The sequence below is a fragment of the Anopheles cruzii genome, chromosome 2 (assembly GCF_943734635.1).
Source record: "Anopheles cruzii chromosome 2, idAnoCruzAS_RS32_06, whole genome shotgun sequence".
In the NCBI taxonomy this organism is placed as follows: Eukaryota; Metazoa; Arthropoda; class Insecta; order Diptera; family Culicidae; genus Anopheles; species Anopheles cruzii.
The window spans coordinates 21,102,082-21,114,004 of NC_069144.1; the positions used below are offsets into that span (position 1 = coordinate 21,102,082).

General features: G+C 45.1%; 1 protein-coding gene across 1 annotated transcript; it reads right to left on the minus strand.

Moving 5' to 3' along the window:
* Positions 1 to 127: 127 nt before the first annotated feature.
* LOC128268751 (rho GTPase-activating protein Graf) lies at positions 128 to 11,099 on the minus strand. Its single transcript, XM_053005952.1, has 15 exons — positions 10,761 to 11,099; positions 8,993 to 9,150; positions 8,578 to 8,751; positions 6,229 to 6,346; positions 6,059 to 6,156; positions 5,862 to 5,985; positions 5,658 to 5,755; positions 5,406 to 5,585; positions 5,196 to 5,309; positions 4,876 to 5,110; positions 4,526 to 4,631; positions 4,255 to 4,461; positions 2,899 to 4,092; positions 2,653 to 2,732; positions 128 to 2,569 (listed from the first exon to the last, which is right to left on the minus strand). The coding sequence occupies exons 1-15, from the start codon at positions 10,999 to 11,001 to the stop codon at positions 2,478 to 2,480; spliced, it is 3,219 nt and encodes a 1,072-aa protein (XP_052861912.1). The 5' UTR covers positions 11,002 to 11,099; the 3' UTR covers positions 128 to 2,477.
* Between the last annotated feature and the right edge of the window lie 824 nt (positions 11,100 to 11,923).

The window sequence follows — 11,923 nt, forward strand, 5'->3', positions numbered from 1 at the left end:
TACTATTTAAAAATGATAGTTTTTTAAATGCGAAACTATGAGCATCAATCAATCAATAGAATCAATATACAATAGATCATTTCTTTCGAAATAGTTTAACAATAGTTATAGTTATTGTGTGGTTTTTGTTAATATGTATTGTTTTCATTTATTTTTAAACATAGTTTTAACGCCATACCCAATTCGATAAGCTTCTCCCAAAGATCAGTTGGTATTGTTTTAGGGTTTACGAGCTATTTGCACTATACATAAAAAAAATGGTGGCATTAATGACAATCATAAACCATACTAACATCTCCTATTAGACATTATATACAAAATTTACCCAATCGGTCAACATAATGAATTTACCTATAATTACTTAAAGAAAAAAAACAAACAGAATGATATAAATTAAATAACAACGACAAACCATCGTCTTTTGTTTTCCTCTACTTAAAGCAACTTTGTAGTTCATTACGCGAATAATCTGAATTCTTTTCTGTTCTGTTGCCGGTCAATAATTAGACATTATTTAGATTATTTTGTTGCCATAGGAATGTTTCTTTTCATCGGTAAAAGAATCACAGAAAATACCGAAGAATTTGAGCCGAAATAATGTTAAACTATACTATACTATATACGCGGTAAGTCTCGAAATAAAGCATGATACGCAAATGCAACATAGAGGAAAATATATAGGGAAAAGCTTACAGGATCAGAATATGAATAAATGTAGCACGCGGAATGTGTTTAAAAGTAAAGTTTCGCCTGTACTGTGCTCACAAGGAATGCCTTCCACATTTCGGCAGAAGGTTGCAGTTCGGTACTATAGGTGGTGTCCGGAATAAAAGTGAGAGCAAAACACCTGTGCGATGAGGCTGGACAATGTAAGTAATTCGAAAAATGTGTAAAACGAATGTAAGTCGGTCGATAGGCAGTAAAAGCTGTGGACAAATGGAAAAGATGCTGTAACCAGCGGTACATACGGCGGCTGAACGTCCATCAGATCACAAATTGAGTAGCGTGGGGTTTTATCAACATACTGTTTGTCGTCCTATGCTATGCTTTCTTCGAAGCATATTATTCTTTTGCGTTTCAGAAAACGTGTTTCGTCTTTTTTTTGTTTTTCAAAATTTTGTTTTGTACAAAATGTATGGCATCTTACTAGGATCACGGCTAAATGATATATTAGGAGGAGATAATGTTTCAAAACGTTGATCGCGCTTCCCGTGTCCTGCGATCCGTTGTGTGCCTCCGTGTGTGTGTCTTCACCTGTTGTTGCTGTTTCCACGATCAATATAAACTTCTCTCAGAGATATTTGCAATAGTGTAATATCTATTAAATGAAGATGCCTACACTTCATTTTCTGGTGCTCGTGAGGGTCGAAGAAACGTTGTTAGTTGTAGGTGATCGTGCCTCAATTGTTTTCAAAACTATCATACGGCCAAGACGAGCAAAAACCAGGAAAAGTTCATACGCCCGGTAAACCAAATAGTACATTTTAACTCGTATGCAGCATGGTTTAAAAAATTATCATCTTACATAGACCGTTCGTTCCGCAACTCTCGATCGGTCCCTTATGCCACTACTAATATGCCTCATTGATTCGCGCGAAAAAGTACAAAAATGCAGTTTAGAGCCACAAGCAAAACGGCACCAAAGGACGATAATAACGTCAACTGAGGTATGTGTGACTGCGGGGTATAGTGAGTGTATGTGCGTATTTGTGTATGTATACAGGTGGGAATCTGGTTGACTGTAGGTACGACTTTTCGCACTATCTATCTCTCTCTCTCTGTTTTCTTGTTCCTTTTTCCGGGATTATTCATTTGTCCCAATTCATTTTTTGCAATATATTATGAAATGTACACGATTTATAAAAAATGCGGCATCCTTTTGTGAAATTTCACAATCGTTTTGGTGTTTTGTATCGTGGTTTGTATCGTTTCAGCTCTTCAAGTCAACCGGTTTCGTTACACAAGCTGGCCATTTAGTTTCCTACTGGTCTATTGTTACTTCACAAAAAAGCAGATTACATAGGTCCACTACAAGGAATGGGGCTCAATACGAGAGTGTTCAAATTAGATGATTGGTAGTAGTAAGTTCGTGTTCTCTGATTGTTTTAAGCATAAAGTGTTTCACTCAGCTGTAGCTCTTGCTTAATCAATCGATCCGCACGATCATACCAATGTTACTGGTATGCCAAGCGGGACTCCTTACTTACTGTATGATATCGTTTACGGAGAACCTTGGAAACATGGATAGTTTAAACATAAAAATAATGAATGAAACAACCAACTCTAGCAGGGCAATGGTGTACCGGCAATGTAAACCCCGATTGTCGGGGCGTGTGCGTCCGATTTTGTTGTTCACTATGGTTTCTAGCTATTTGGCTTAAGTACTTCCCAAGCATGTTACGTGTGCACCACCCTGGCAGCCGCTGCACCTTATCACAACTAGCCATTTGTTTAGCAATAAAGAAACCGAATGTTCACTACTTCAAGATTTCGACATAATTTTCCGGTATCAGACCCGATTTGCCGTTCAGTGTGCCTTCCAACCAACCGGGTTCGTTTGAGCGACGAACTGAAAACATTAAACGTTATCATTAGTCTCCGACACCGCTACGTACGGGAGGAGCACGTTGCGGTTCTATCCGCCCCACTTACCATTTGTAATAATTTGATTCGGTTCAAAGGACAGTTCGCCGTCGTTCTCGGCCAAACATGCGTATAGCGTGCGAACCCGTCTAAAATCGCGCGAAAGCGATGGAAGAAAATTACAAAAAGAGATTACAACAACATAAAAGGCGAAAGGCATTCGATTTCGGCAATGTGACCACCGAATGAATGAACCAACATGTATTGTAATAATGTCAATAAAACAATCTCTTGGGTGCCTACTGTGATACTTACAAATTCTCTCTATTGGCCAAAGAATGCTTTCCATGTTGTTGTTGGTGTTGGTGCTGCTGTTGGTGCTGCTGCTGTTGCAGGTACTGCTGCTGCTGGGTGAGTGAAAGGTGTGGCTGCGTAAGCTGATAATGGCGGCTGTAGTCTTTAATGCGCTGCTGTTTTTTCGGCTTGTAGCCGCTTGGACTAGAATCTTCTGGTGCGACACCGCCGCCAACTACCGTTGCACCAACGTTATTGCTTGCAGTGGCCCCTACAATACCATACTTTGACGCACTGCTGGCGTTGCCGCTCACCAGCGCAGCATACTCACTACCAGGCGCACCAATGACCCCCACAGACCAGGGACCGTGTCCGGAGCGCATTGTTCCGGTGGCAGTTCCGCCACCGGAGGACGAACAAACTGATTCGTTTGAACTGCTAGTCGAGTTGATGCGTTCATAGATAGACAGCTCTTTGCGTGAGCTCGCCAAATTGGAGTCGCTGCTTGCCAGGCCAGACACACGATTGTACACTCCACCGCCGCCTCCGTCGATGCCGGCACCGCCGGCATCACTACGCATCTGATGATGATGATGCAGCGCCCGATCGTAGCTGGCCGTCATGTGATTGCTAGCGCTTCCTCCCGTCAGTGATGAGGGTTGCGATGGCCCGGTTTGATGATGTAACTGGTAACAGCCTGCTGCCGCCGCTGCGGCCACCGACCCTACGGTCGTCGCGTTCCCCGATACCACGTTCGGGTAACCGGAGGAGTTTATGCTCTGCGGATGGTGGTGCAAGTGCACCGAGGAACTCTGAAGGCTATGGTGATGGTTCGGAGGGGAGCTTGTGCTCGATTTCAGATGTTGCTCCCGGGCAACCAAGGGTGACGTAGAGGCAGAGTTGCTGATCGAGGAGGAAATAATTGTCGGTTTCGCTTCGTACGTTGGGTAGTGGTTTGTGCCCTTGCTATACAGTGGCGTTAAGCCGTTCGATATGTTCTGTAAGCTCGACGACATGATCGGTTCGGTGTAGTTGGATTTGGCTACCACGCGCACCACCGGCTGCGGTTGGGCGTAGATTGGCTGCGCTGATGGTGTGCGTTCTTTGGAATAATTATGGACCCCTCCGCCTCCGCCACCGATCGCTATCGATCCGGCCATACCGCTTCCGCCGCTGCCAGGTCGATGGAATGATGGGCTGGTGCTCGGTTGCAACCTTTGAGACGAAAAACAAAAGCAAATGCCTGTGTTAGAGTACGCAATGTTTTCTACAGTATCAGTTTCTTATGGTAAGTTACTTCACGAAAGCTTATAAAGCCACTAGAAGTAACTATTGACGAATTAGAAATTGCTGCAATTACTGCTGCCGCACACTTACATATATTCACTGGTGCCTTTCAGCGTTGGTGGTATGGTTTTGAATATTTTGTCATAGTTTTCAATTAAAATTTCAATCACTACGTTGTTGAACTTTATATCCAAGATGGCTGCGACGGTTTCCTCAGCAGCGCGTAATAATGTTGGTCCAAATACCACTCCCAGGTTAAAAACCGACATCTTGTTACGGTCTGATTTTAACGATACGCTGTGAAGTAAAACGAAAAAGATAAAGGTAAAGAGCATTCGAAGGACAAGGAAACCAAACTTACGATTTTAGGTGCCTTATGACGATATCCAGCATGTCAAAACGGCTTTTTGGGAGTTTGTGTATCAGTTGGTGTACTTCGTTGATTCTTTGTAGGCGCGTTTCCTGTTCTGTAGGTTAAAAATAAACGACACAGAATACGCGAACATAGTTACGTGCGTGTAAACATTTTATCATTTCAGCTCAGCATTCGGGAAAAACAAGGGCAGTGAAATTGTATTCGAGATTCAAACGGGATTGTGCGGCCGTTTAGAGAATAGTGTCACCCTTACAAACGGATAGGACATTGCGGTTTTTGCGGTCAGACTTGTGGTTTTTGCCGCGCAGTACCACGGCGGCGCCTGCAATACTTACTTGCGGCAGCTATGAAGGCATGATGTAACCGAAACGTCATCAGTGGCTCACTCAGATGCCGAAGATACTGTTTCAGCGCACTTGCAATAGTTTTGCTTTCCAGCACATCCGCCGCGCTGCCCGACTGGTCATCATGGAAAAAGCTTAGGCGTTCCTTTTCAGTCTTTTTTCGGTCCAATCCCATCTGAAGTAACTTTGTTATCTTTGTGCTTACACCGCCAATACGGTACAATCCCTGCAACGTGCCAAATGAGACATCAGTGCCCATAAACTTTGACACACTTTGCTGCTGCTGCCAAGGCTCCATCTCAAACAATTACCTCTTCCTCTAGGCCTCTTTTTTCCAAGATCTCGATGCACTTCCTTACGAACGCAAATCCTACCTCATCCAGTGTGCTGTCTTCGTTGTACTTCGTTGATAACGTCAGATTCGTCTGTGAATGAGCGTAACGTAGAAAAGAAGAACCAAGTTAGATCTGGCTTCCCTGTTCCAGAACTCGGTACTGGACGTATGGAAAACTAAATCTTACCGGCTCTTTTCCATCCATGGCGTCGAGCCATGCTTTTATGTCTTCCTCACTGAGGGCTTGGAAAGTGTACGTCATCGTAGACCTCTCGGTGAAAATTAAATCAAAGCAGTACCGCTTTTCAAACTCCGACAATCGCCTTATGCATGAGGCAAGCGTGAATACTTCCGGTGTCGTTTGTTGCTAGAAACAAAGTATTATCAAAGTATTTAAAGTCAAAACAGTGTTAAAAAAAACTAACAGCGTTTGCCTTACCGATCGGCCCGACATTTGATTGTACTGTAGCATCGCAAACTCTCGGCTCTGCTTTTTGTATGTACAGTAATACTTCGACCACGTTACTACGGCGAATTCTGGAAGCGAAACAGATCAATAAGTAGTACTACCAGCAGCAGCAGCAGCGTCGCAGGCTATCCGGCATTTTCCCGGCATCAACTCCGACCGCGCACGACAACTTACTTTTCTCCATCAAATAGAGATAGCCCTGCTTCGTGTATTCACTATCTGGTTTCATTTTGCTGTCCATATATTTGTTCTTCAGTTCCTGTGCCTTTTGTCGCGTTTCGTCAAAGTTTTCTCTTGTCTGTTGGTGATAAAATGCGTTAGATTTAAGGAGGCACTTTGGACAGACGGTCCGCAGACGGTAGTAGAATCACCTTTTGAACTTTCAGTTGTAGATCGGACAAATAATCTTTGGCATCTTCGGCTACCTCGTGGCCAAGATGATAAAATACCAGCCAGTCTGATATGAATCCTGTGTACAAACAGACGAGACAAGTACTTAACAATGTATCCATCATTTGGCGAAACCACACGCCGAACTCACTAAGGATTATTTCCACGAACTCGAATTTTATGCGCTCCTGTACCTCCTGAATGCCCAACACGTAGCTTAGAGACTCCCGCAGGTACTCCCTTTCTAACATTCCCAACGATGCATCGGCCTAGGTAGAGGAATAGAAGGAAACGTTATGTAGCGTTGATCAAAAATTCGAAACCGATTCAAGCCAGACATGGCAAAATGGGTTTTCGCGCTATATGATGGGTGGCAGCAGCAACGAACGTTACATCCTGATTTTTACAGTGCACGAAGGAAGGACTTTACTTAAGGCCTTTTATCGTCTGGCCTAGCAACATTCGAGCGTCGTTGATTGATAATAGCACGTTATCATTCGGTTACTTGCCGGTCGCTTTGATTCATATTTGGTTGGGAGATATCAAATTGGGCACCGACTATTCGTGAATTCAAGGTTACACTCCACACACAATCACACACAGTAGACTCAGAGTAGCGGTCTTATGCTGAACTTTGATTAAGCTCGGCTGGATGGAACACTGTACCATCGGAACCACATGCGTTCTAGTTACCTCACAATTCTTGCATTCGGGCTGGTCGCTTTAAAGCTATAGTTTTCGTAGCATTTCTCGTTAGCTTTTTCCCACAACGGTTCTCGAGGTGCTCGCAGGCAGGATAGCAGTCCGTAATGGTAGCGACGGCGTCTTGTAGTGATACGACACGGTTCGAATACATATTTCTCAACCCCTCAGGGGGAAACGGAAAGGGATTGTCACAGCTGTGTCGTATTCGGAGTTGTAAATTAAACTATCGAAAATGTCTGAAAAACACTCAACGAGACCCCGCGGCCAAATAGTGTGCAGCAAAACAACATAAAAAAACGGACTTATTCACTGTGTTGGCGCACCACACGACACTCGTTAATACACCACAACAGAACGTTGGCAGTACATGTTCCTACTCCGAGGGATCCATTTTGTTCAAGTTCACCCCTTTCCTCCTCTGCAAAAGCATATTCCGCGTCCACGGCGCGACCTCTTGTTGCACCGCCGCATGGAATCACTGCCGGAAGAAGGGCTCCGGGGTTGTGCCAATAGGCGACGAGCGGGGGGCGTTTTATTACAGCTTGTTCAGCCCATAGGAACTTGACAAATAGAACTGGAGCACCCCAACGGGAGGTCCGTAAATAATTTTCAGCAAAAGGAATCCTTTTTCACCAATGGGACGGAACACGTACTAGTTTCGGAATCGTTTGACAAAACAAACACCCATACACAGTTGATGGCAGGGAGCATAAGGATATACACACTATACAAAAAACCGTGACGACCACGAACGACCGACGGAATTGCAAATATCGATGATGTGACACACGAACTTGCTCTGGCTTCACTCGGTACAATAATTCAGGAGAACGTCAATATACACGAAATCGCAACTGGCCGCGAGTTGTTTGATACAAAGCGCGGATGGGGTAGTTGGTAACAATCGCGTACCCTAACACACGGCAACGCAAACACACAGAGGCGAAAGGCCACTAGGCGCGCAGGCGCACCGTTACTTTCTGTCACACGAATGTCCTTTCGGTTCGGTGGACGGTACACCAACGCGCAAACCTTGGCTGCGTGTGTGCGGTTCCCCCCGCGTACGTAGGAGGCGGCACCACGGCATTTTGGCCGCTGCAGCCAATAGGATTTGGAAGTCTACACAAACAAACCGGCGTCTCCGGTGGTTATCGTACAGAGTCGATAGCAACCTTTTTGTCAAATCAGCATACTTTTCCACAAAGGCTCTTTTACACGCAATTATTCGAACAAATTCACCAATGATTGCCCCTCAATGAGACTGCTCCAATTTTTTTGCATAATTCATAGCTACGCAGCTGGCCGCAGCTAAATTTAAATTGCATCTGTTAAAATGTTTTCTCTGCTGTTTTCGCACAATTCACTATAAAGGTTAAATAAATGTATGATTTTTCAGCAAGCATTCCACAGGCATCGATAGATCGTAACCCACATTTGATCATCACAATGCACTAGCTTCTTAAGGTCGGCCACTGTTTCTCGGTAGTCAATCTGCTGAACGGTTTGTCGATTATACTGCATGCATATTTAAAGAAAATCTAACCCAGCAACAGATCGAAGACCATGACACTAGTTTCGTATCCCATCCGTTTTGCTATGCTATGCTTTGTCCAAAACGCAGCCTAGATTTTCGTTCTCATTTTTGTGATTGTCCGATCGGTCATTGTAAACTTAAAAATTAAATGCACTTTAGATTACATAACACAAAGAAAGAAGTTACTCATGAAAACCAAGCAAAATCGAAAACCAAACAATCAGTTTAGTACGTAAATTTATAAAATAAAACCATGCTTACCTCTACGACTGCTGGGGACGGCTTTTTGGAAGACATGTTAAGGAACCGTTCCTGGGCTTGGCAAAATTTGGCGGTCTTTTTGTCGTACTTCTTCTTGTTCTCCTTCACGCCGCCGATATGTACTTTCCGGAAATCCTCCAGCGGTATCACTATTTGGTCGTGTGCGCGATCAAGCTTCAGCATCGACGACACAGCGGAAGCGATCGGTAGAGACGGAAAAGGAGGAAAGCAGTAGGGGGTCCGGTAAAACAGAAACGGAAGCGTATTTTATGTACATGCTGCTAAAGCATCAAATCATCTCACGCTGGTTACTTCGCTCAAACCAACTTCAAAAGAACACCGAATGTAACACGCGCACGAGGCCAACTGAACTCATCAGCCCATATCAACACCGATGCGCGCCCGAGGGGCTTACCATATTGTCACGTTCTTCCTCGATGGACGATATGAGCTTGCTGAACTGCTTCAAACTATCCGCTATCACCTGTTCGTCGTCTGTTTGTGTCGACCCAATGCACTCGAAGTTGAACTCCTTCAGACTTTTCGACAGCGTTCGTTGCGCTCGAGACAGGCCTGAAAAGGAAGATCATTACGGTAACGATGGTCAAATTTACTATCCACTGTTAAAGCCTTATTACAGGAAATATGTTAAGTATTATTGATAGGAGCCTCATTTATATTGTTTCAAATATCGATGCATTAATTCTCCAGCTGGGGTCTATTCGGGAGGCTTACTGAGACTAGTTTTTCTAAACCAAAAGCCGCTTTGTTGGTATTCTGATTTTAAATGATATTCACTTATCAGTTAGCCACTGAGCTGATAATACTGTATTTTTATGAAGGAACAGTATTGTAATTATAAATGTTGAGCTCATATTTTTCTATTTATATCGTAAATTGGCGCAAAAGCTTGATAAATGAATTTGCCTTACTCTGATTTTAGTCAAGGTGGCGCACCGGTATTTAAACACATGTTTTTATTATTTTTTGCCAGTTGAGAGGCTAAAAAAGTTTTACCAAGATCAAAGGGTAATATTCGCGGTAGTTACGCAGCCAGGCCCCAGTGAGAAAGTAGATGGCCCACAACAACAACCTACGAGCAACGAGACTGGCGGTGGCGCAAAACGCAGTAAAATGTCCACACTTATACGTTAATTCGGGAAATCGTCATCTTCCCGTACGTGACGACATACAAAAGAAAGTAACCCCGCTCTCCGGGTGACCGTGCCACATTATTGAGCCACCGCGCGCGCCACATACACGTATTGTCCACCGCTGGATAAATTTAAATCATGCCACTACCGCACCGCACCGTGTTCGGAGTCGTGCAGAGGCGTCGCATCATTGGGAGAACCTCTCACCCAATAGATCCCATTTTTTCCGGTCCACTTTTATCCGCACAACACATGGGCGTAAATGAGACGAAAGAGTGTCCCACACAAAAGGGGTGGGACATTTGGCCGTACAACAGCACCACACAAGCTCAATCATCCGTTGTGTCGTTTGGAATGCAAATGATAACAGAAAATGTCCAGAAGCTAATGGTAGGCGATGCAAATGCGAATTGTGCCTCCGGATGGTGGTGCAGTAATGCAACTCGTTTGCTAGAAAATGGGATTCGTCATTCGAATCTTATCGTTCGGGTGATTATTTCTACATTTAAACGTAATAAAATGGCCTCTTGTTTACACCATTAAATTCGATCACACTACATACGCAATTTATTGGAACTTAATCCGAGTAGCGCATGATCTTCGTTCCCGTTTTTGTTTTTCTACACCCGCTCCTCAGTAGGTATGGGAACGGATCGGAAGGAAACACGCCCCGGCAGTCAAATCGAAATGAAAACCGAGGCGCAAGACCAAAACGAAATGAAAAAGAAAAAAAAAAAATACAACAAACGTGTCTCCAAAACCTGATTTCATCTTATGACTCATCGCCGTCGTCCGCTCGTGCTCGCGTTCTTACACTTTGTCCGGGGCTCATCATCCGCCGCGTGCTCCGTCCCGTCGTGCCTTCTGCGCCGCGGTTGCTCATCATCAAAGGAACCCACCACAGCGTGAAGCTGCGCCGATAGATGATGCCGGGGCGTAGTGTGATCTCGTATTTCGAGATTCTGCCCGCCCGGCCCGAAAGCAAATATTACGGGCGAACCGCGAACCGCACACTGAGGAGTCACTTACTTTTCGCAGCGGCCAGCAGGTCCTTGATCTCCTTGATGATGCGCTTGATGTGCTGGCTGCTTTTCTCCAGTTCCTTCTCATGTTTGTTGAGGTTTTCACGAAAATCGGGACTGTCGATCAAGCAATCGATAAACTCAAGCGGCTGTAGCTTGACCATTTTTCTGCCGCTGTGCAGTCCTGTGTGGCGGTGGCTGCTCCGGGGGTGCGCGTGATGAAATCTGTTTTGGATGTGTGGTACCATATACACTAGAAGTATTTTGCACGTCTCGTGCTCGCTCGCTCGCTCACGCACTCGTCGTTCACTGCTGACACTTATTGGGCGCTCGCTCACTCATTGCTCCAGCGCTGCGATGTAAGAGCGTTGTTTGTCGACGATGGATTTTATCACTTATCATCACATCTTCCTCCCTGCGACACGAACACACGAAGAGAAGCATATAGTAACAGCAGCAACAGCACACTGGCAAACGCTGCATAATGGGGTTTGCAGTGTGGGGCAATAAATCTTATTCACGCCAATGACGGGGCCACAATGTGCACCACTGGACAATTAGCGTCCGACCTGTGGCCCGACCGACCGACCGAGGACACACACGGGGATGCAAAAAGTGGTGCCAATTATTCACGAATAAAAACGCTTTCTAGGCGCGGCGACACAGCGATATGCGACATGATGGGTTGCTCGCGGTTTTCCGCGACTACGCCACGGGCCGCCCTCCCGGGTAAACTCAAAATTAACAATCTGTAGACCGGAAAAAAACATTCGCCACACTCAACTCTCACTGCTGGACGTGTAATAGGTAATCACCCCCGGACCAGACGTGCGGTCAAAATTATGGAAAGCCGAAAAAAGAACGGTGCGACATGGAGACAAAACAATAAAAAACAACAACAGCACAATGGTACAACCTCAGCAGAGAGCTGGCTACAATTCTGTTTCCAAACACATCGAGGAGGCCGCGACGACGAACCACTGTGCACATATATCGTGATCGTCCGCCCGTTCCGTGTTCCCACAGTTAGTCAACTCCTCTATACACTCTGTTGCTCGTTGACATCGTCATCATTTGTTGCCTTCACTCGCTCTCCCTCTTGCCCTGCCAGCCCCGACTGAAGGCATTCCACACGGCACCACCACTACTACCACACCACCGCGCGCCGTG

What these genes read in the sequence shown, in the direction of transcription:
- LOC128268751 (XM_053005952.1), bottom strand. Translation starts at nt 11,001, where the DNA reads ATGGTACCACACATCCAAAACAGATTTCATCACGCGCACCCCCGGAGC. An exon ending in GTCATAAGGCACCTAAAATC is followed by an intron (nt 4,462 to 4,525) that starts GTAAGTTTGGTT and finishes TTTACTTCACAG; the next exon opens with CGTATCGTTAAAATCAGACC. An exon ending in GAATCAAATTATTACAAATG is followed by an intron (nt 2,570 to 2,652) that starts GTAAGTGGGGCG and finishes TAATGTTTTCAG; the next exon opens with TTCGTCGCTCAAACGAACCC.